Genomic DNA, 24,943 nt, shown 5'->3' with positions numbered 1-24,943 from the left:
CTCTACTGCCTTTTTCTTGAGTTACTGGGTGAAAGGCCACCCTAGCCCACCAATTATGTGGATAGTTCTATTCCAGTTTGAAGAAGAAACACGATGCACTTTAAGCACAAGACCTACGCATCTTAAGTACAAGAATTACGCACCTTAATTAAGTTTAACCCATATGAAAAATGATCAAATTACCACTGCAATTTTTTTTAATAAAACATTGTTAATCCTGGATGTTGCTTTTGGCAAAGATCAATGACTTTCCTCTCACTGCACAACCGCACTTGAGCACTCCAACCGCACGAGAACCAATTTTATTTGGTTTAGTGATTCACTTTTTTACTAGTCTAACATTTATGGTTTAAATTTAACATTTAGCTTTTTCATTGATTTTATAGAATTTACTTGGTTTGGAAAATTTAGTTGTTAAAGATTACATATTGAGCAAATTACACTTTTAGTCCTCGACTATTGTGGCATTGCCGCATTTAGTCCTATTCTTTTAATTTTGCCATATTACATCCCTGACTTTGAATAACTTCCACTTTTAGTATTCGACTATTGTGGCATTGCCACATTTAGTCCTATTCTATTAATTTTGCAATATTACATCCATGACTTTGAACAACTTCTACTTTTAGTCCTCGACTATTATGGCATTGCCACATTTAGTTCTATTCTTTTAATTTTGTGATATTACATCCATGACTTTCATTTGATTGCCACCATTAATCTTCCATTAAAAATTTCATTATTTTACCATTAGAAATATGATTTACGATATTGAAACACAATAATATCCTTAAATTGACATATAACAAAGGAAAAAAAAAATATTATACATATCGTAACTTATATTTCTATGAGTTACGATATTATATTATTTTATGTTTACGATATTTCTAATGTGTTTGAAATATGAGTTATAATATGTGTAAAGATTTTTTTTTCTTTGTTATTTGTCAATTCTAATGGTAAAATAATAAAATTTTTAACAGAAAATCATGTATACAATATAGTAAAATTAAAAGAATAGAACTAAATATAGTAATGTCATAATAGTCGAGGACTAAAAGTAGAAGTTGCTTAAAGTCATGGATGTAATATGACAATTAAAGGAATAAGACTATAAATGTGGCAATCCCACAATAGTTGAGAACTAAAAGTGAAAGTTGTTCAAAGTGAGGAATGTAATATGACAAAATTAAAAGAATAAGATTAAATGTGGCAATGCCACAATAGTCAAGGACTAAAAGTGGAATTTGCTCATTACATATTTAAGTGTTAAAGTTTGTACAATGGAATTGATGATAATTACAAAATTGCCTGTGCCTTTTTTTTTTTTTTTAATCTAATTAGATTTGTCAAATTTTTATAAATGTAAGACTATGATTGATTCTTATTTCTCTCCTATGAAAGTGTAAAAATGTAAGACTATGATTGATTCTTATTTCTCTCCTATGAAAGTGTTCTCACAGGACTCGTAGCCTATACACACACACACACACACACACACACACATATGGGTTCAACTGAAAACTCATGCTCAAAAAGTGTGGACATATCCTTACCCTTCATTTTGAAATCAAATGTACCATTACTAAACATTCAAGTTTGCAATAATTATAAAATAAAGAGCTAATTTCAGCAATGGTCCTCTGACTATGTTGATTTTCCAAAATTAGTCCCCGACTTTTAATTTGGACAATTTAAGTCCCTTGACTTTCAAATTCTTTCCAATGTCGGTCCTTTAGTCAAATTTTGATTAAGTTGAGGTCAAATGAAGGGGTAAAATTGTATCTTTACCTGTATAGTGTATTATTACTCGTATTTCTCCTGTCCTATACGCTATATATATGAATATAATCTCAGTCGAAGAGACTTTGACTGAGATTAATGGTTCCGATTTAGATTTCGACTGAGATTATATTCATATATACAACGTATAGGACAGAAGAAATACGAGTAATAATACATTAAACATGTGAACGGATAATTTTACCTCTTCATTTGACCTCAACTTAACCAAAATTTGACGAAAGGACCAACATTAGAAAGAATTTGAAAGTCAAGGGACCTAAATTGTCCAAATTAAAAATCGAGGACTAATTTAGAAAAATCAACATAGTCGGAGGACCATTGGTGGGATTAACTCCCAAAATAAATAACGTTTGTAAAAATTTTCAATAATTATAAAATTAACCCTACTTTTTTACAAGAGGACTCTATTTTCATTTGATCCACTTCAAATTTAAGAAAATTCATTAATGACAATTATTCATTATTCAAATTTACATCTTATAAACATTACTACTATATTCATTTGTTTTGAAATTGAGTTAATTCCATTTTTGGTCCTAGATGTATAGGTGACAATAGTCTTTTTTTATTAGAACATCCTCATTTGGTCCTAGTATTATTGTGGCATGACCAATTTTAGTCCTCCAACAACAAAATTGTTAAAATACAAAAACATTTCAATCTTTTTTATACAATGTATGTTGAATAGCTATATTTTTTATGTTTATTTTTTTGAAAACATTCATAATTGAAGATCAAAATGTTATTGTATTTAACGATATTTACATTGATTTGTTGATAAATGACCAAAATTGGTCATGCCACAATAATACTATGCCCAAAATTGGATGTTCTAATAAAAAAGGATTAAAAGTAGATTGTCACCTATAAATCTAAGACAAAAAATGAAATTAACTTCTTTTTATATATTATTAAAAAACATTTTTATTGATTTTTGAGTATTGTGTTAAAAGGGGCACCTATACTAGTGCTCTTGAGAAAGTAGCCAGGAGAACAAGAGAAAGAAATGCAGAAACAAACCATATGATTAGGCAAATCCAAAAATGTGCACTGATCAAACACCATGCAGCTAGCATAAGGAGCAAGAATGAGTTAAACCAACTTGAAAATCAAAAGCAGAGAAGGAGAATAATAAGCCATTCTTAAACCAACTAAATTCTAAATAGAATCCTGCATGTCAAAATGGAGCAGAACAGAATACAAAAAACATAACAAGAGCACAGCAGAACGATCTAAATTCTATAGTACAATGAACTTCATTGAACCCTGACCACTCATAAAGCAGTGGATGGGAAGCATAACATCATATACTGACCCAAAACTAACAAAATTAGCCAACTACTATATAGTGTGATGGCACATATGTTACTATTCCAAATGGATGGTCACAGGATCAAACCCTGGTAGTGGGGGCATTGATTCTTTGGGTTGAAAAAGATTGAGAAAGTATAAAACGTGCCTCAATAAAGGAGAGCATCATGTGCTTAGAACCTTAATCCATCTGCCTAAGTAACCAAATGATAAAATACTATTTGGTTCCAAATCCAGCAAATTGGGTACTCGAACAATGAACCTAAACCCCTAACCCATATTTATCTAGATTCAAAAACATACGTGCCAAATTGCAAAGTTGATATTCCTCTGGACAAGTAAAATTCACATCAAGGCCACAAGGCAGTTTACAGGCTACATTTAACTTTTAATTCCAAATGCTTCCAATAAATGTACTCAAAATGCTATGGAATGATATGAAGATGCCAGGTATTGAACGGAAGTTAGTTGCAAAATATGAGGGCAATCAACATACATCTGGGTCAATTATATTCACCAAAGTTCAAAGTCAAGCAAATTCTTTATCATTCCTATTTATTGTTCTAATAGAGTAATACATGAAAATGTATTATAACTTTAATGCAGATCAGAGAAAATCCATTTGATATGTTGTATAACTATACCCAAATCATCTGAATTCATTAGTTCATTCTCCACAATAATGCTTTTACTAGAATTCATTTACAAGCACCTGCAAATCACAACTCACAAGTTCAACAAAAGATTGTTTCTAGGGGAATTCTTCAAGCAATTGATGCTTCAATCACTTAAAAACTATGTAGGTTTGACCAACTTAGATACGTTAGAAGGAAGTAGCCATACCAAAATAGACAATTTTAAGCTGGATTTTTTGGGGGGCAGGGGCAAGCTTGTTTTTTATGGTGACAATAAAATCCAAATGTGTGCCAACAGGTAATTTCTGAACTAAACTCCTTGGTAGATTTAAATTAGACTGCAGTAAAAGTGCATGTGTCATTAAGCTAACATAAGCACATCACATGTTCACGAACATTTTTACATGAAACTAGGCTCTAAACATAATTGAAGCAACTGCACAAGGATAAATTTTCCTTAATCTATCAAAAACAACTCACACAAATATGCCCCTGTCCATATTTCAATGAAGTTCCAGAAAAATAGCTTCTGTGCAAACCTCATATAGCCTGCAATAAGAGAACAAACATAAATAAACACAAAACAATCATTCAATTGGACAATTTTCAGATCATCTCATTAAAACCAGACCTTGTCCATTTAACACATTGCGGGCATCACCAGTTATTGTTTCAAGGAACTATTAATCTGCTCCCCAGCTTGAATACGTTGGATCTGCTGATTTCTATCCTCCACAGATGGTATAGGAACTGTCCCATTATTTATTCTCATACCCCGACCATTACAATTCTCAATGTTATCCACATTGCCCACATTTCCAGACTTATCAATCTGGATCCCACCACCATGACTCTGAACAACCGATCCCGAATTAACCAAATCAGAAGGCATTGTTGATCCCCCATTCTCCTCCACATCCATCATGTTGACATTTTTCGCTGGATTTTGAACCTCGTGCTCTTGCAACCTCTCCCTCTCCCTCAGACCAACTGCATTCAGTGCTGCCAAAACCTCACTAGAAGTTTCTACCCTGTTTAAATTACGAAATCTATTCCTATCATCATGTTGAACTTGAACTGCTGCTGGCATCTTAGCAGTGCCCATATTCCAACCTTTATTGTCGCTCATATGGACTAAACCACCAGGCTGCGAGACATCTGGAGGCGGCAATAAGAACTCCTTTCTCCTCATCTTTTCCATGGCCACGAGATTGGACAAGTGCTCCAAAGCTTCCCTTGCGCGTTTCCTTGTAATAGCAGCCTCCTTGGCGCGCTTCTCGGCCTCTGCCTTAGCAGCTAAAGCCGCCTTACTAGTCGACATGATTGCAATCCTAGCGGCCGCCAGAAAAACCCTCGCCGCCTTCTTGTCAACGACCCTGAAGCTATTATCATCATTCTCAAATTTGGCATCCGCATTCGCGTCCTTGGTCCTCTTGGGGGCAAATAACGGCGAATTAGGGCTAACACAAATGGGGCAAACGTAAGGCGTCGGGGGGCTGGGGCCCACGCACTGGGAATGGGAGGCGGAGTAGCACTTAAAGCAGGTAACGACGTCGTTCATGGAGGAATGAGGTTGGGAAGGGTTGTAGACGGTGAAGCAGGTAGGGCAGAAGGACTGCGGGTGGAGCCTTAGGACGCAGGAAGTGCAAACCTTCCGGAAGTTTCCCCGGTGGCAGACTTCGTGAAGCGGGCGTTCCTTGACGCCGCAATTCCGGCAACAGTTGGGGTCCGACGCCGCGCCGCCGCCTCCGGCAGAAAAGTCTTGTCTCATCATCATCATTGCGGTGGCGCCGTCAGATAACTGAACATTTGAATTTATCAACACTCCGTATGTATGCACTCTGTGTGTATAGGGATTTTGAATAATTTTGGAGAAACGATTGAGAATGTTTATGGTGAGAAAAGAAGAGAGAGAGAGAGAGAGAATGAGAGTCGGAATGTTATTTTCAGGTGAGAGAGAGAGAAGAACTAGGGTTTGGGAGGGTCGAGCGGGGAAGAAGAAAACAAGGGCAGCTTTGACTTTTTGAACAAAGAAACGACGCCGTTTCGCAATGTGACATGACAAATTTCCTTTCGTTCCCCGCGCAAAAATATTGTGCCCAATAAGAACGGAAAGTGATTAGATATGTCAGGGCATATTTGGTAATGTCTTTTGTTTTCTTCTTAATATTTTCATATTTTATTTTAATGAACATTACGTGGGAGACAATTAGACAAAGACCATTTCTGAGTCACCCTATCATGAACAGGTCGGTTTCGGTGTGTGGACTAAACTATAACAGTGAGTTTACTTCAAAATATGATAAAATGCAAATTGTCTTTGAACACTTAATTATGTAATAAAGCTTAATGAAACAAAATTATGTGATGAATATATTAAAAATAGAGCAAATCAATCCGGGAAAATGGAGCAAGAATGACTCGAACGGATCCGGAGCGCTGAAGTTGAGCCCTGTGACCCTGATTGTCCTAGGGCAACGCCTCAGCCATGTGGGCTCGGCTACGAGGCCTCGATCATGATGGCTCGATCATGAGGCCTCGGCTAGCACAAGGCAAATGGGGGAGCTTAACCCCAAACATTGACATATATATTGCTCAATTTCATTTTGCTTGGTGTTTATCTTTCAAATTCGTTTCTCTATATTTATAATTTTTTAACCCTATATTTAAAATTTTTGAACTTTATATTCACAATAAAAGAACTCTATATTCACAATTAAAGAACTATATATTCAACAATATAATAAAACTCAATTTTTGAATCTATATTCACAATTTTTTAACTCTATATTCACAAAAAAAATAATAAAAAATCATTGGCTGAGAAAACGGTGCCACTAATGGCACCGTTATTCTCGACGCGCGTTTTGGACCTGGATTAATATTGCAAAGTGGACCTGTGTCAATAGCATAATTTGTCGTTAACCCACCATCTGTCAAGATTTAAATTTAACTGGGTTAGTCCAGTTAATATATAGGTGTTTGGGCAAGACCAAACAATAAAAATTGGTCCAACCAGTAACCTAAAACATTTAAAATATTACCTTTATTAAAAACCAATTAAAATACGGATTAGTTGCGATAGAACAAACAGTAATAAAAATCTTGACCCAATTCACACCCAAACAATTAATTTTTGCTCTTCAATTTCTTTAGTTCAGAGTTATTACATTTATCAATACTTAATTAAATATGAGTCGAGCTATGCCGGCCAAACCAAACAATAAAAATCTTGATGCATCCCGATTTCACATTCAAAAAAAGTAAGTTTTTTTCTTCATTTTCATTAGTTCATAACTATTATATTTTTCAATTTATGTATGTTTGTTATTAATGTAATACTTTAGAAATTTAAATAATTTATTTACACCATTTTATTATAATTATTAAAATATATTTATATTTATTTAAATATGAATAAATAATTATTATCATCATTAAAATAATTAATATTTTGTAAAGATATTGTAATAGATTTATGTTATTTTTAAAAAAAATGAGCCAAATAGAAAAAAATAATTTTTTTGAGCACACTCAGCTCTAACCAAACTACAGTATCTGCTCATCAAATTATCGTTATGAAAGGCAACAATAATGCCGTCAAACCACAAAGTATTTGGCAACAATTTTCCGTTTGATTATACATAATATTACTTACTATTTCATCCGTGGTTGAAAAACAAAACTCTATCAATATATATCGTTGTGGTAATATGACTAATATCAATGCTAATTAAACTTATAAAACTAATGTGCACAGCATACTAAATTAAAAATAACCATTTTAAAGAGCATTACCATAGAAGTTTGGAAAAGTATATACGAAGTATTATTATTATTGATAACTTAGCTTTAAGACTTTATTTTATAACATCATTTAAAAATAAATTATACTCATAATTAATTATGCATATTACTTAAATTGCAATAATATTTTATGTAAAAATATTGTAATCAAATAATAAAAATCGACCATTAAATATAATAAACATTACAAATAAACTCCCATAACTTTATTATAATTAGAACTAAACTAAACTAAAAAGTTATAATAATGCGTAGGACTAATGTAAATAAACTAGAAAATAGTGTAATACTATATTATTAGGGAGTATTATTTTTTATTTAAAACTTGATAAACTTGGGAGCATGAAACCAATTCATCCAAATCCCAAACTGAGCCACTTCTTCATTCTCTTCTCTACGTTGTGAAGACGATGGTGCATTATTTGTGTTGGTTTGCAATTGAGTAAAGCTACTTTCCATGGCTTCAATATTGGTCTTCAAAATAGGATAATATATATTCTTCCACATCCTTGGCTGATTTTCCAAGAATTAACTCTGCAATCTTTTTCCATCTATTACGTGTTCCTTCTACATAGGTTGATAGAGCAATCTGAAACATCCTCTCTTCATCCCATGTCCATGTTGCCCTCTGGTTTGCCATTGAAATTTCTATTGTTTTTTTACAAATTATTAAAGATATAATGCTTATTGGTCACAACTTACTAAAGGGGGTGTATTAAGTTGTGCATTATATAGTTAAAACTATGTACTAAAACTTTGAAAGTTACCTTTTTTTTGTTTTAATGAATTAGCTGCTTAATACTATATTAGTGAATGATATTATTTTAACTATAATAAATTACCTAATGCGATATTAAGAAAAGATACCATTTGTTCGCACGGGCTTATATCACTGATTAGTAGACATTATTTGAGAGAAAACGAAAAGATTCCATTTTGTATATATTAAAATACTTAATGTTGCTTAATTTCATTAGGCTACCTATATATATATATATATATATATATATATATATATAGCAGCGGGGATGCGGTGCGTGAATTGTAAGTAGGATATTAATGACAAATTATTTATTACACTAATATTTCCAATGCTATTTCTAATTTTTTAATTTCAATTAATAAAAATATTTACACTAATACTCTTTAAAGTATTGATTTTTGGTATAAAAGTCATATGTGAGTGTGTGTGTTGAGGACTCAAAGTAACATACACCTAAATTGAGGATTAAAAGTAACTACTATACGCCTAAGTCTATCTATATGTTGCTCAATTTTAAAAAAGAGATATAATTTCATTAGTTATATTGTCTCTATTTTCTATAATAAAAATTATTCATTATCAAAAAATTAAAAAAGAAATATAATTTCTTTAATTATATTGTCTTTATTTTCTACGTACAATTCAAAAATTCTTTACCTTCAAATTTATTAATTAATTAATTATATTCACTACATTATTCATTGTTTTCTTTTTACACTATGTTGTAATTAAATACTCTATATCAAAGTTAATTATAATACAAAATAATGTTATATATTTATTTACTAAGTATTCTGTTAATAACATAGAAAAAAAATTTAAAATAAATAATTTGAACCCAATCATATTAACTACTTGGGGATGATTTGTTGAAAAGGAAAATATTCATATAACTCAATAAATTGAAGCGGAAAATCATCCCCTAATATTTTATGAACTACACCACAGTTGTTCATTCGTATTTCTTTATTAATACGATTTAAAATGTATAAATTTTTATTACCAAAAATAGTATTTATTTATACTATAATTTTTAGACTAAGTATTTTGATTATATCATTTTTAGACTAAGTATTTTGATTAGCGTTTTTACAAAATTGCAAACATTTATTTTGCTAACAATTATGGTCAACGTTTCATATATTATCTTGCATTTATATACTTTGAATTATCAATTCATATACTTACATGTCATACAATAAATCAACAAAAAATCATTGATAAGGATAGTCTTAGAGCATCCTTATCAGTTGGAGGTTTTTCTCCAGTTTTTTGTGGGCCCTAGCATCCACCTCAGCATCCACTATCTCCTGTTTTCAAAAAAAGATTGCAGCCCAATGCGCAAGAATTTAAAAAAAAAAAAAACAAAGAGAGATTGAGGCGGCCACTCTCAATCTCCCAATTTCCCAAGCGGGCTGCAGTGCGCACTGCAGCTCTTTCTTTATTTTTTTTAAATTTATTCTGACATTAACTCTTCATTTGCAGGAAGAACCAAGAATGCAATAACTCTTTCCTACATTAGTTTCAAAGTCATGCATTAGTTATTTCTCTGACATGAATTTTGAAAAAACTATTGGTAGGAATGTTCTTAATAAAAGTGAAAAGTTTCGTATTAATGATGTCATCATCCGTTAAATGCCACGTCATAGGTACGCCAGCCGGCCGGCACTTGTCATGCTGACATGAGCTTGAGATCAGCGAAATCTCAAGACGTCAATTGAGAACAATCACAGATTGATTGAAAGATATTCCTCTTTCACATTTGAAACCTCTAGAATCTATTCAAGCCGCACACCTATAAAAATTATAAATACCAGATTTTGAATGCATACTGGCACACAACACAACATCAATACATGAAAGCCATATCTAAAAGTTTTCTGGGTCTTTATCAGACAACAAAAACCAAAGCAATACCAAAATCAGCTGCTAATTACTGTCATCACTCGATCAGAAATACCATGTCTGATAATTCTTTGTTGTCCGGGTTTAATCGCCCAAGATCAATTGTTAAAAGGGTTTTGGCTAATCCCCAAAGTGAGGGTGACGGTGCTCTTGTCAGGAGAAGCATTGGAAGGTATGTATTCCAGTTCTTTTCATTTCCAGATTATCTGTTTTTTTTCATTTCCAAGATTTGGGATTCTGCAGATTTTGCAATTTCTTGTGTGTATTGATTTAGCTGTGGGTCTTATTTTTCAGGCCTGAATTGAAGAACCTTGACCCATTCCTCATGTTGGATGAATTTGAAGGTGATTGATTGATTCATTCAATTTCCACAAAATTATTTTTGGGTTTATTTGCATTCATGCCAAATTCTTAAGTGCAAATGGATTGATAATTAGATTGTACCCTGTTTGATGTAACAGTGTCCCCACCTGCTGGATTTCCTGATCATCCACATAGAGGTTTTGAGACTGTAACATATATGTTGGAGGTATGTTTAATTGTTAACTACTCTCTATGTTCCAATTATTATTATTATTATTAATAGAAACCCACAGCCACTATCTGAAGGTGCGTACTGGGCAAACCTAGTCTTGTAACCTTAGCTGACAAAGGACGGCACAAGGAGGTAAACCAGTCTAGATTGCCTATAGTTGACCAGTTCAAACCAAAAAGGCTAACAAGCCACTCCTGCTAGGAGTCGAACTTGTAACCTTGTGGTTGGTTGGTTCAAAATGGATACAAAACCTCAAAAAGTGACTGAATTTCTATCTTGCTTATTTAGGGAGCTTTTACTCATCAAGATTTTGCTGGGCACAGGGGTACAATTGGAGCTGGTGATGTGCAGGTAGGTCCTTGTTGACAGGTTTTCAATCATTTGTTTGAGAAGAAAAAGGATATGTAATCAATTATATATATAATTAAAAAAATTTGTGGTTTTCGGATTGATTCAGTGGATGACAGCAGGAAGAGGTATAATGCACTCAGAAATGCCTGCAAAAGAAGGTGCAAATAAGGGGTTGCAACTCTGGATAAATCTCTCCTCCAAGAACAAAATGTAAGACATCATCATATCAGTAAATTGCATTATGGTGCATGATTGGTTAATTGCTCATATGAGTTGACAAAAAGAGTTTTTGAAAGATCTGAACCTGTTAGGAAGTAGCGAAGACGCAACTTTATTTCCTTATATTATAGGGAAAATGGCATCTTTAGTCCCTGAGTTATAGGGGTAGTGTAGACTCAGTCCCTAAGTTATGGCTGTATGCGAGTTTAGTCCCTCAGTTATTCACAAAGTGGCGAGTTTAGTCCCTGGACATTAAATTTGACGAAAAAATTAAAAAATATTCAAAATTTGAGGGGTAAAATAGGAAATTCACATTTTATTATTCTTCTTATATCAAAATCACTTTTACAACATTATTTTTTCACTTCTTAGCCTAATTATTTTTAATATTTTTCATTTTTAAAAGCATTTTAATAACTTTCAAATGACTTGTTAGGAACCTGACTCTCGTATAACACACTTAAAACTTAACACAAATAAAGAAATGCATTATCATTGTATTTAGGTGTATGAAACACATTATCCTAACACGTTTTTATTTTTTACTAAGCAACAAATGTAATAAAATTAAAACTTTTGAGATTTTTTTACACACTATCCTATGTCAAAAGTTTTAATTTTATTACATTTGTTGCTTAGTAAAAAAAATAAAAACTTGTTAGGACAATGTGTTTCATACACCTAAATACAATGATCATGCATTTCTTTATTTGTGCTAAATTTTAAGTGTGTTATAAGGTTCCTAACAAGTCATTTGAAAGTTATTAAAATGCTTTTAAAAATGAAAAATATTGAAAATAATTAGGCTAAGAAGTGAAAAAATAATGTTGTAAAAGTGGTTTTGATATAAGAAGAATAATAAAATGTGAATTTCCTATTTTACCCTTCAAATTTTGAATATTTTTTAATTTTTTCGTCAAATTTAATGTTCAGGGACTAAACTCGCCACTTTGTGAATAACTGAGGGACTAAACTCGCATACAGCCATAGCTTAGGGACTGAGTCTACACTACCCCTATAACTTAGGGACTAAAGATGCCATTTTCCCTATATTATATCATCACCCATTTCAAGAGTCAGGGTTCTGGACTTGACCCTTCACCGGTCTCCGCCCAACAATCCCCCTAACCACATGGTGTTAGACTTGGCCCTTACCAGCCTCGATACGCCCAACAAAACATTATTGTTTGTTTAACATTAGATATCATCAGCCAAACATTATTATGTTTCCTAAGCACAATTTGCTTCTAACTTCTTGTGTGTCTGAAACAATTTCCTAGGATTGAGCCAGGGTATCAAGAATTGCTGGACAAGGACATTCCTAGGGCAGAAAGGGATGGGACACAAGTGAAAGTAATAGCAGGAGTAGCAATGGGTGTTCAATCTCCGGTCTATACAAGGACTCCCTCGATGTTCCTCGATTTCACACTAAAACCGATGGCTCAACACCATCAACCCATCCCAGAATCTTGGAATGCTTTCGTGTACATTATCGAAGGAGAAGGGGTTTTTGGTGGCCTGAATTCGCCACCCGTATTGGCTCACCACTGCTTGGTTTTGGGTGGTGGGGAGGGTTTAAGTGTGTGGAACCAGTCTTCAAAGCCACTGAGATTTGTTCTGATAGGCGGGCAGCCTCTGAATGAACCAGTTGTGCAATATGGCCCTTTTGTGATGAACACACAAGCAGAAATTCAACAGGCTTTTGAGGATTACAGGTATTGCAAGAATGGGTTTGAGAAGGCAAGGCAATGGAGATCTTAATCTGGGATTCTGGGCTTTATATTCAAATGGTTATTTTTCTTTCTGAAATTCTGGTTTTTATTATATGTATTTTGTGTAGATTGATATGATAGGTCATTGTTTTCAACCTGTATTCTTGATTGGCTGAAAGATTGAAATAAGATTGAGTGATTTGAATGTGTTCATTACATGGAACATTATGTCAGATAGCCCTCATTAATCTATGGGAAAATAACAATTTTTTCTGATTTATATACTTAGAGCCTCCTCATTAGTTGAAGATTTTATAATGCTTTGTCATATTCATGTAAGAGAGATGGGAAAGCAAAGAAAAAAAAAAGGAAAAAAGAAAAAACATGACAATCAAAAAGTAAAAATAAAAAATAGTATATTTACGCGCCTGGTCACGCATCAACTAGGCACAGTAGGTGCGCAAAACACACACTTGCAAACTTAACTTTTTCTTTACTTTTTCCATTTCTTCTCAAAGCCTGGAGCTCACAAAAAACTACATTTGCAGGAATAAAAACCCACAAAAATCACCTCTCCCATTAATAAAAAATCATAAATTGATTTTTTCTTCCTCATAAACTGAACAATAATCACTATTGTGGTTGTTCTTATACTCCGTATCGTTTTTCCCTTTGAATTACTCATGAATTCATATTTGTCCTTTCAATTATTTCAAAAATGGCAATTTTTCCCTCCCTGTCAAATAGGCTTTTGAATTGTTAAAAATAAAGGAAAAGTATACCGCTTTTTTCTCCAACAAATTATTGCTTATATATGAAAATTATAATAAAAGTAAAAAAAGAACAAACACCATTTACAAATATTATAATTGTAAATACAAATAGTGAATATTATAATTGTAAATACAAATAGTGTTTAAGTCTTAATTATATTACTAACATTAGTAAAATAATAATCAAAGTATTTGCAAACAATATTCTAATTTTTACATGTAGCAATAATTTGTTGGACAACGAAAGTTACTTGAAGCACCTATTTTACCCTTATTTTTACGGGTTCAAAAACCTATTTAATATAGAGGGTGAAAAATCACCAGTTCTAAAATAATTGAGGTACTAAATGTGGAATTGTGGATACATAAATAATTCAGGGAGAAAATACACAGAAAATAAAAGGTGTCATTTTCCCTAAAAATCTATTTTCCTACAAAACTTGACAAAAAAGGGCACACTCAGTCTTAAATTTGAGTTCAGATGGGGCACTTAATATCAGAATCCAAACCAAGTTTAATCTGAGAAAACATTATTTTAACATCCAAACTTGAATAGAAATTGCAATCTCTCTGCATTATAAAAGTTGAGTTAAAACTAACCAAACAGGCAGGCAAGCATAGCTAACAATCCTGGTCCCTAAACATCAGGTTTTGCAATCTATAGAAATTCTTCAAGAAAAGGCAGATGTAGAAGATGAAGAATAGGGCAAATGAATTGGCAATCTATGGAAACAAATCAGTCTCTCTCTTATAATAAGTTATAATATAGAATCAATCTTGCTGCATTCGCATATACAAATAGATATACGCAATTATGGCTCATGCATCTAGAAAGTTCTCGACTACTACATACCTCTACATAAACTAGGCTAGCTCTCCAGCACGCCTTCTTTGCAAGACGACTTGTTGTGGCCAATGCCCTTGCATCTACTGCATTGAACTTGGCGCCTTTCGTTCGGGCCTAAGTTCTTAGTAGTAGGCCGACCTGGTGGGCGACGAGTTGGAGGAGGGGTTACGGTTACAACAGTTTGTGAAGAAGCGTTGTTATGTGTAAGGCTATCTAAACTTGGAATCGGGTGCACTGATTCCGAATAAGTCAACCTGTAACTATCTGTTGTGAAGTATCTAGCGCAATAGCTGTATGGATCGCGGCCGAGACAACTAATGACAGCCATAGCGTGACAGCAAGGTAAGCCCGAGAGCTGCCATCCTCGACAACTGCAATCGCAGTGATCAACGTCAACATATTCCACCGTTTCCCCGTGCACTTCAAACTTATTACGAGGCGACATCAACACTTGAAGAGACCGAACTTTAAGGCTTTCCTTCTCTAGCTTTTCCTCCATACATGGAGTTAGCCTTGTCATCCACTGGTTCGAGTCTGTCCGCCTGCTATATATCAAATCCATGATTTTGCCACGTATAGCATCGACCATCTGGGTGATTGGCAATTCATGTGCATCTGCTACCCAGTTATAGAAAATCTCGCCAAAGTTTGAAGCCATGTGGTTATATCGTGTCCCGGGAAAGAATGCATTTGCCCAGTGAACAGGCTCGCTTTGCATAACCCAGTTGTAAGCCTCGGGTGAAATACCTTTGATGCTTTCAACGCACGTCTGGAAGCTGTCGGGTTTAGCGGCATAGGCAGCAGTATAAAAATCATCAACTAACAGACGCTTAACTTCATGGGAAAACTGTCCTTTTAAATCTCTAATTAGCTGTTCAGACAAGTAGCGAATACAGTATCCATGGAAGACATCTTCATTCTGAAATATGTCAGCAATGGACTTCTTTAGCCCCTTTTCTCTATCGGCCACAAAAGTAATACCACGGCACATAGACAGTGCGGTTTTCAGTTGGAGTAGGAACCAATGCCAATTATCATCAGATTCTGTGTCCACTACAGCAAAAGCTACGGGGAAAGCACCATCGTTCCCATCAGCAGCTGTTGCTACCAAAAGATTGCCTTGATATTTTGACTTCAAAAATATACCATCGAGGAAAAGCAGAGGCCTGCAGCCTTGTTCAAAGCCATACAATGAAGCATGGAACGACACAAAGAGTCGATGAAAACTCGAGTCCTCTTTAGTCGTGAATGTTGCAAGACTGCCAGGGTTCGTCTCCATGATCTTCTCACAGAAGAGTGGTAACTGACTATATGCCTCCTTGTATGAGCCTTGAAGCTGCTCCTTGGCAATCTCTTTACCACGCCATGCCTGGAAGTAATTTAGTTGGATCCCGTATTCCTGTTTGATGTCATTGACGATGTCCTTAGGCTTGTAATTAGGGAAAACCCTAAGCTTCTCCTTTACAATGCTTGCCACCCAACTTCTTGTTGCCTGATAACCCGTTGTAACAACAGCTCCTTCACATGTATGGGTAGGATTCATTTTTTTAATACAAATTAGTTGAGTGGTTGACAACCTTGATGCATGAATTCGCCATGGGCACCCATCTGCTTTGCATTTTACAGTCACACGATGGCTGTCATTCTTCTTGTACTTGAAAGCGAATTGGTTGGCGATTGCAAATTTGCGCAGTGTTTCCCTGAATTCATGTACAGTATTGAACCTTTGGCCCACACCCGTAATACTGTTCTGCCATTGCTGAGCAGCTTTCGCGTTCTTCTCGTTGTAGTTAACAGCAAAAGAAACGGGGACAGGCATTTCAGCAGACATCTCCATTTGAGCATCAGCGGTGCTCGTGTCACCAACGATATCAAAGGCATCATCGAGCAGAAGGACAGGTTGGTCAGGGTCATCCACAATATCCTCTGTAACGCTTGGTGGAGCATCAACTGGAACACCAGATTCTGACAAAGTTGTCCGGCTTGACCTGCAAGATAAGGCCCCAAACATATTTTATCTGTGAAAGGGATAAAGATGTGCATCACTAGACAGTAAGAAAACAACCTACTGGCTGGCATGTTAGACACATCAAGAGCAACCGGTTCTTCAGCCATAACATATATCTCGGCGGACTCAGATGCACAATGGAATTTGATCATGCGCTTGAGGTCCTTTTCATTGGAGATGGTGATAAGAGTCTTCCTATTGCCGGGGAGGAAATATTTAATAGACATGGTAGCGAGACTACAGCTAAACATCTCAGCTACCTCCGTCTTGAAATCTTCATAATTCATTTGGTCATCGATTTCCATAGCATGAGCATCTCCGCCTTTATAGGAGAGTAACCCATCCTTATCAGCCTCAAACTCACCACCCGACTGGCATATGGCTATAACTCGCTTCCCAGTCATGACCTAGTACATTTTTCAACAACAACAAAATTAGAGCAAATGCCCCATCATGCATAAACAACAAAACTATATATATCTTTCCCTATACCTATAATAAGCCCTAAACCAAAACAAATAGGACAATACTAGTCAGGGTCCTCCGAGTATAGTGGCACTGCCATGTTTAGTCTTAAACTTTTAATTTAACCACTTGTAGTCCTTCAACTTTCAAATTTAACAACCCATAGTCCTTCAACTTTCAAGTTAAACACCCATAGTCATTCAATTTTCAAATTTTATACCTGGTCCTAACTTTGCCCTTACTTAAACTAAGGGAAGGACCAAAACTGGTTAAATTTAAAAGTTGAAGGACCAATTAAAACTTTAGGACTAAATGTGGCAGTGCAACTATACTCCAAGGACCCAGTTGGCTTTAACTCAAACCCCATATAACTAGAACTATGCAATGGCAGTGAATCCAGTGATAATGAAATATGAAAATAAAATAAAACAAAACCTCCAAGGAACTGAATTCCAACAGCAGTCTACTAAATACACAAGCAAGGACTTCTATGTAGAATGAAAATCATAGAAACAGCCTAAAATGTTTATCTTTACTGGATGCCCATCCTCATTAGACAATACATGGAGTATTTTCAGAGTGTAGGTAATCTAAAAGTCTTTGTCTAGATCTAAAGACCCCTTGTTTTCATTCTTAAAGTGGATTCTCTACAAACTGAAAATCACCCAGTAACGCAATTCAAACATATTAACCTCCATTGATAATTGATTTACGAACCCAAAAAAAAAAAAAAAAAGCAATTTCAAATTCCATCCGGCACGCAATTTATTCAGCAACCAAATACACGAATCACGAACATTATCAAAAACAAACAACTAAGCAAAACAAGAATTAGAAAGATTAATCAAACTTCTACACCAATCAACAGCAAAAACTCAACCCTTAACCCAATTAATTAAAAACCCACAAAACCAATCACATAAACCCTCAGAATTCTCAGAAAAAAAAAAAAAAAACAAAAAAAACAAAACGGGGGGCGGAAAAAGATAGTACCTTTGAGTGTCTGGGATGGGAAGTTACGAAGGGCGGAATTGGGAGGGGCTAAAATCGGCGTGCGTTTGCAGAGAGAAAGCAATGGGGGTGAATTAGAATCTGCATAAAAAGGGGGGGTTAGATAGGGTTCCAAAGGGAGAAGAAAAGAAAGGGGGAGATTTGAGAAGTTAGGGTGAATGAAGAAAAATAAGAGGGATTAGGTTAGGAAAGGGAAGAAACCCAGTTATGGAAAGAAGACGATGTAACAGCCGTCGGACGTGGCTGCCTACCATCGCCCAATCATACTCAGTTCTTGAATTTGGGTTTCTTTGTACTTTCGAGCAATATAAGGATTGGTCTGTAGTGGGACTAGATAACGACACGTATCCCTATATCTGCTTCTATTGCTTTTTGTTTTAAATATTAAATAAGATTGGATATATTTATATATACATTCTCGAATTATTCTGAAATATATAATTTTATTTTTTTTTGAAAATAATTACTGAAATATATATTTAAATTACTGAAATAATATATATTTTCTGAAATATATAATTAAATTACTGAAATAATTTTTTTTAAAATATGCTTAAATTTGAAAAATAATAATAATTGATTTATTTTTACTCGTGCGATGTATGGTCTAAAATTATGCTCGAAAGTCATTGTCGATTTAAGCATGCCATTATATGAAAAACATCGGAATTTGAAAATATAAAATAGAATATTTCAAATAGGATTACAATAGAAATATAATTATGGGAATTTTAAAAATATAAAATATTAATATTCCTAATCCCTATAAATTACAAATTATTAAATGCTTGTTGAAATGATTTATAACATGTTAGACTTTGTCTGGGCACTGGACCAAGTTTTCACTGCTTGCCAGGTGCCACCATAGATATCTTGAATTAGGTTTGAACACTTTGAAGCGAAGATGTGCTTTATTAGCTAATAACATATTTGGGGTATGTTTGATTTGTGGGTTTAAGCATAAGAAATGGGTATAAAAGTGATTGTTAGTGTTTGGTTGATAGGTTTTTAGAATGTTATTATGGGTTTGGAATACCTCATTAATGAGAAAACACATACCCTTATTAAATACGGGTTTTGTTTCCCTTCTTCCTTTCTTCCCCAACTATTAACAACCATTCCATTCCACCCAACTACCAAACACGTTAAATACTTTCACCAAAACCCATTACCCTTACCAAATATTTGATACCCATTCCGATTCCGATTCCCATATGCGAACCAAACGCACCCTTGGTTTTGTCTCTATTGTTGTTTCATGACATCTCTGTGACTCTCAAATGAGAGATCACAAGTTCAAGGAGTTAATAGTACTCTCTCAAATTATCATTCTCTTCTTTCCGTGTAATTAGGGAAAAGGGACAAATAGACCCTCGAACATTGCATGAAAAGTCAATTAGGCCCACGAACTTTTAAAAGGTGCAATTAAACCCTCAAACATTACAAATTGAAGCAATGAAGCCCAAAAGCTGGTAATTGACCTGTTATCACCGGTCATTGACATTTTTCGGCGACCGGCGTCAATTTCCGATGACCGGCGACGATTCGGTCGTCGCCGGTCGCCGGAGATTGACGCCGGTCGCCGGAAAATGCCAATGACCGGTGATAACAGGTCAATTACCAATTTTTGGGCTTCATTGCTTCAATTTGTAATGTTTGAGAGTTTAATTGCACCTTTTAAAAGTTCGTGGGCCTAATTGATTTTTCATGAAATGTTCGAGGGCCTATTTGACCCTTTTCCCGTGTAATTATTATGATACTTTTATGGTAGAAAAAAATATATATATATATATATATATATATATATATATATATATATATATATATATATATATATATATAAATCTGTTCAAATGTGATCGCACCTTCTTGTGCGGTCGGTACCGTTTACACCACTCAATGTTAGAAAATGAATCACTCAATGTTAGGAAACACACCATAATAAAATTACACAAAAACACCAAAAAACACACCGCAAACCCAAAATAATGCACCACAACTCCCCTGTCCCTAATGGTGCATTTGCTAACTCTATGTTGTGTATATTTGCATACCTAGTGGTGTATTGTTTGGTGATGCGTACCTAATGATGCATATTTGTGTGTTGCATTCTATAACATTGAGTGGTGTATATTTGTATATATAGTGGTGCGGCTGCACTGACCGAACGTTAAGGGGCGGCCACACTTGATTATGACCCTATATATATAGTGTGGTGCGTTTGAATACATGTTGTGGTGCCTTTTATTACGTATGTTGGTGCATTAACTGTGTTGTGGAATGATGTGTTTTAATCTATTCGCTGGTGCATTTTCATACGTAGAATGATGTGTAACTATGCTGTGGAATTGTGTGTTTTAATACGTCCATGTGGACATTTGGGTGAGCTTTCTCTGTCTAGTACCTCCATAGCCATCTCTATTGCTGGTGTCACTAGGTTCAGTTTTCTTTTAGGAATGGCGTGTGCATTGGAAACGCTTAGTGGGCATTGCACCCCGCTCGCAATCTTGTGGACATATATGGTAAAAGTGTTAGGCTTCATAGGCCAAGATCCTTTGATTTCACGAGAAGCTAGAAAGTTCTTAAAGTGGCTCGTTCCGGCACTATTTCTTATTCAACTCTACAACCTCTCATACGATTATTTCAAATGCAAAGCATGATCTATCCCATGCTCCTAAGTATCATTGCAGAGTTGCGTTGATTGTTGATTTACGCACGGGCATTGCACGAACATTGCACAGACGCTACACCAACGTTGCACGGTTGATTAACAATATATGTGTGTGTGTGTGTGTGTGTGTGTGTGTGTATACAGAGAAAGAGAGAGAGAGAGAGAGAGCACCACGCACGCACGATACACGCACACAACAAATATTGTTTTGAAAGATAGTACACAATGAAAAAACAAACTCTCAATCTCTATTGTTCCTCCCTTGCGAGTTTTAATATTCACAAGAAGAGCTCACGTAAAGATTTGGTTCATGCCCAAGAAAAGCAAAATAATACCCACCAAGCTGTGGTGGAGACGAGAGGCAGCGATGGGCGGTAGTTTGGGTGGAGGTGAAGAGGTTAGGGTATTTGGCAGGGCCAATGGTGGCTATGACTTTGTCACAGTATTTGTTACAGGTTATCTCAGTTATTATGGTTGGGCACTTGGGTGAGCTTTCTCTGTCTAGTACCTCCATAGCCATCTCTATTGCTGGTGTCACTAGGTTCAGTTTTCTTTTAGGAATGGCATGCATGTGCATTGGAAAACGCTTAGTGGGCATTGCATCTCGCTCGCAATCTTGTGGACATATATGGAAAAAGTGTTAGTCTTCATAGGCCAAGATCCTCTGATTTCACGAGAAGCTGGAAAGTTCTTAAAGTGGCTCGTTCCGGCACTATTCCTTATTCAACTCTACAACCTCTCATATGATTATTTCAAATGCAAAGCATGATCTATCCCATGCTCCTAAGTGTAAGACTTTTCCCAATACAATATATATTATATATTGTGTGCCTTAATAATAGGCCCATTAAGTTATAGGTTGGATTATTCATCTAGGTTTAGTCCATATTCCATCATTATGCCTATATAAAGCTTGCATTGATGGGATGCAGGTAGGGGTTAGCATCGGTCGGTTTTCGGTTAATAACCGAAATAACCGAAAATTTAACCGAACCTTCATAACCAACTGAAAACCGATCAACCAATCTTCATAACCAAAATAATCGAAACCGACGGTTTTCGATCGGTTTCGTCGGTTAAATATAACCGAAATTTTTTAGTAAAATAGCTAAAAAAAATTTTATTCGACTAATGCTAAAAGAATAAATTATTAAAGGAAAAAAACAATATCTTAATATTTATAATCAATTAAAATTAATACAATAGTAGTTTAGTGAATGAACAATTGAGTAAAATATATCTATGGGAAAAATATATTTACAGATACTAGTATACTACATCTATTTGATTATTGAACACTAATGAACATTGCAGTAGGTATATATATTCCTCAAAAAAATAATTCCAAAACTATTAGAACTTAAATCATTATGCTATACATATTGCATATAAATTGTAAAGTAAATACAGTACTAACAAAACACTACCTAAACCATTACATGCTGTGAAATTAGCCTACTTCTCACATTTTCCTATAGTAGTTTAGTGCGATATAAATGAATTATATTTATACATTATATTATTAGCAAATGTCGTGCAATCAAATAAGTGATTAAATTTAATGTGATAGACTATAGACTTGCAAAATGTAAATGGATGAAGTTATATATATATATATATATATATATATATTCTTTAGATTAACCTTCGGTTTTTTGGTCGGTTTCCGATTTTCTCTTGAAAAACCGATAACCGACCAAAAAACCAAAATAACCGAAACCGAAATATTCGGGCGGTTCGGTTATCGGTCATCGGTTTTTCGATCGGTCCGGTTTTTTTGCTCACCCCTAAATGCAGGACAGACAATTTATATAGCACCTAAAGATGTGGTACTCATACTGCTCAGATAATACCAGTATACCATCTAGGGTTCTGAGTCAAGTGTGAGACAAAACGGCTAACAACAAGGCATCAACTATGGCTGGAGATCAACACGACTTATGCTTCCGCTACTACGACTTAAGTTTCTCATAGATTCATTCTGTATAGTTAGATTATATTTGTGATCTATCATTTGGTATCAAGAGTCTTTACCAATCTCTGCCTGGTTGGTTTTTTTGCTTATAATATATCAATGGCAAAAGGGTCAAATAGGCCCATGTACTACCATTGATTGTTCATCTAGCACCATGAACTAAAATATGGTCCATCTAGGCTATTATACTCTTAATAATTTTTCATCTAGCATTTTTAGCCTATTTCTAACAAGTTACCCATCTAATTTGATGACATGGAAAAATAAAATTAGAAAAAATGATGACATGTTATTTATGTGGATGTTTTTGGATGATTTTACCTTATTTCATTAATGAAGAAAATGATTTCTTGCAATGAAATATGTTACAAATCAAAGTTGTTATATAATGTTTTAACTACAGTGTACTGCACTACTGTGTATGTATAATGGGGTATTCAAAATTGTTTGGCAATGAAATTCCATGAAAATCGATATATGAAAATTAAATATAATAACTTAAGATATTGTATTGGGTAAATTTTATTATTTTTTAAAAAATAATTTAATTTTCATATATCGATTTTAATGGAATCTCATTGTTGAACGACATTGAATAGCCCGCTATACATACACAGTACACTGTAATTGAAACTTTATATAGCAACTTTGATCTCTGCCTTATTTCATTGCAAGAAATCATCCAAAAATACAATATCTTAAGTTATTATAAAAATAATTTAATTTTCATATATCGATTTCCATGAAATCTCATTGCCGAACGATAGTGAATACCCCGCTATACATACACTGTAGTTAAAACTTGAACTAATATCATTTTTGGCCCCACGACTTTTGAGGTCTTATAACTTTTGGTGCAAAACTTTAAATTTTTTCAATTTTGGTACCTAACTTTGTTATTTTTATCAGTTTTGGTCCTTCCAGCCAAATTGATGGCAAAATGTTGCAGAATTTTATATTTTAAGGACAAAATCATTATCCCAAAGAAAGATCTTCAATATCTAAACAAAAGAAAAATCATATTAAGAGAAAAATAAGGATTTGTCAATCGTCGATGCTATAAATCTCATAGATTTCTATCTAGTTTCTGTCTGTCTTCCCTATTATTTGCACTGATAAAACACCTATAAATATGATTTTACAGTGATTTTGTTTAGATAATGAAGGCGTTTCATTGAGATGACGATTTTACCCTTAAAATATAAAATTCGACAACATTTCACCGTCAATTTGGTCGGAAGGACCAAAACTGATAAAAATTATAAAGTTAGGGACCAAAATTGAAAAAATTTAAAGTTGTGCACCAAAATTGATAAAACTCAAAAGTCGTGGGGCCAAAAGTGATATTAATTCTTAAAATTTTATATAGCAATTTTGATTTCTACTCTATTTTATTGCAAGAAATTATTTTTTTCATTAATGAAATAGGGTAGAAATCATCAAAACATCCACATAAATAACATGTCATCATTTTTTCTAATTTTATTTTTTCATGTCATCAAATTAGATAGGTAACTTATTAGAAATAGGCTAAAAATGCTAGATGAAAAATTATTAAGAGTATAATGGCTTAGATGGATCATATTTTAGTTCATGGTGCTAGATGAACAATCAATAGTAGTACATAAGCCTATTTGACCCTTTTGCCTATATCAACATTAATTTGTTTTATATACATCAATATTCGTATATGATTTTTGGACTATTGAAGTTTAATATTTGGATTGCTGATTTTTTTTTTTTTTGGCATTAAGTAAGGAATTTGTATTTCTTCAAAAAAAAAAAAAAAAAACAGTTTTCTGTTATTTTTTTTCTTCCGTCGATATTTTTCCCCTCTTCACCGGTTTTCCATCGACGTTTTCCCTCTCCGGTTGCACTGGTTTTTCCATTCCGGTGACGACGTTGTTGAATCCACAGCGAGGAGCTTGGGCGCTGCAATGAGAGATCGATAGTGGCATCGAGATTTGGAAAACACGACGATGACGAGGCTAGGCTCTAGGCGACGACCGGCTTCTTCTCCTCCTTCAGGCGACGGATTATCGCTGCTCCTCAAGAATGCATGGACGACAACAAGTTGCGGGTGTCGCGACTTGAAGTCGCGGGCAGTGGGCGGCGTTGGCGGACCTGGAGTTGGGACAAGAAGTTC

The 24,943-nt window shown here is 34.5% G+C and overlaps 3 protein-coding genes across 4 annotated transcripts; 1 reads left to right on the top strand and 2 right to left on the bottom strand.

The window, feature by feature from the left end:
- Positions 1 to 4,057: 4,057 nt before the first annotated feature.
- Positions 4,058 to 5,729, bottom strand: LOC116031615. Its single transcript, XM_031273862.1, has 2 exons — positions 4,387 to 5,729; positions 4,058 to 4,304 (listed from the first exon to the last, which is right to left on the bottom strand). The coding sequence occupies exon 1, from the start codon at positions 5,533 to 5,535 to the stop codon at positions 4,420 to 4,422; it is 1,116 nt and encodes a 371-aa protein (XP_031129722.1). The 5' UTR covers positions 5,536 to 5,729; the 3' UTR covers positions 4,058 to 4,304; positions 4,387 to 4,419.
- Positions 5,730 to 10,109: 4,380 nt separating this feature from the next.
- LOC116031812 (pirin-like protein) lies at positions 10,110 to 13,331 on the top strand. The gene is made up of 6 exons (XM_031274121.1): positions 10,110 to 10,402; positions 10,525 to 10,574; positions 10,692 to 10,759; positions 11,054 to 11,116; positions 11,223 to 11,326; positions 12,616 to 13,331. Exons 1-6 carry the CDS (start codon positions 10,182 to 10,184, stop codon positions 13,094 to 13,096), a joined length of 987 nt encoding a protein of 328 aa, XP_031129981.1. The 5' UTR covers positions 10,110 to 10,181; the 3' UTR covers positions 13,097 to 13,331.
- A 1,191-nt stretch (positions 13,332 to 14,522) lies between these two features.
- On the bottom strand, positions 14,523 to 18,492 carry LOC116032387. 2 transcript variants are annotated; one of them, XM_031274904.1, is made up of 4 exons: positions 18,353 to 18,492; positions 18,134 to 18,232; positions 16,733 to 17,082; positions 14,523 to 16,655 (listed from the first exon to the last, which is right to left on the bottom strand). In XM_031274904.1, the coding sequence occupies exons 3-4, from the start codon at positions 17,077 to 17,079 to the stop codon at positions 14,690 to 14,692; spliced, it is 2,313 nt and encodes a 770-aa protein (XP_031130764.1). In that variant the 5' UTR covers positions 17,080 to 17,082; positions 18,134 to 18,232; positions 18,353 to 18,492; the 3' UTR covers positions 14,523 to 14,689. The 2 variants fall into 2 exon arrangements, with proteins under 2 accessions (XP_031130764.1, XP_031130763.1); XM_031274903.1 differs by having other exon boundaries at positions 18,134 to 18,436.
- Positions 18,493 to 24,943: the final 6,451 nt, after the last annotated feature.

This window comes from Ipomoea triloba, chromosome 10 (assembly GCF_003576645.1).
Source record: "Ipomoea triloba cultivar NCNSP0323 chromosome 10, ASM357664v1".
Taxonomy (NCBI): domain Eukaryota; kingdom Viridiplantae; phylum Streptophyta; class Magnoliopsida; order Solanales; family Convolvulaceae; genus Ipomoea; species Ipomoea triloba.
This window is presented reverse-complemented; position numbering and strand designations above follow the sequence as displayed.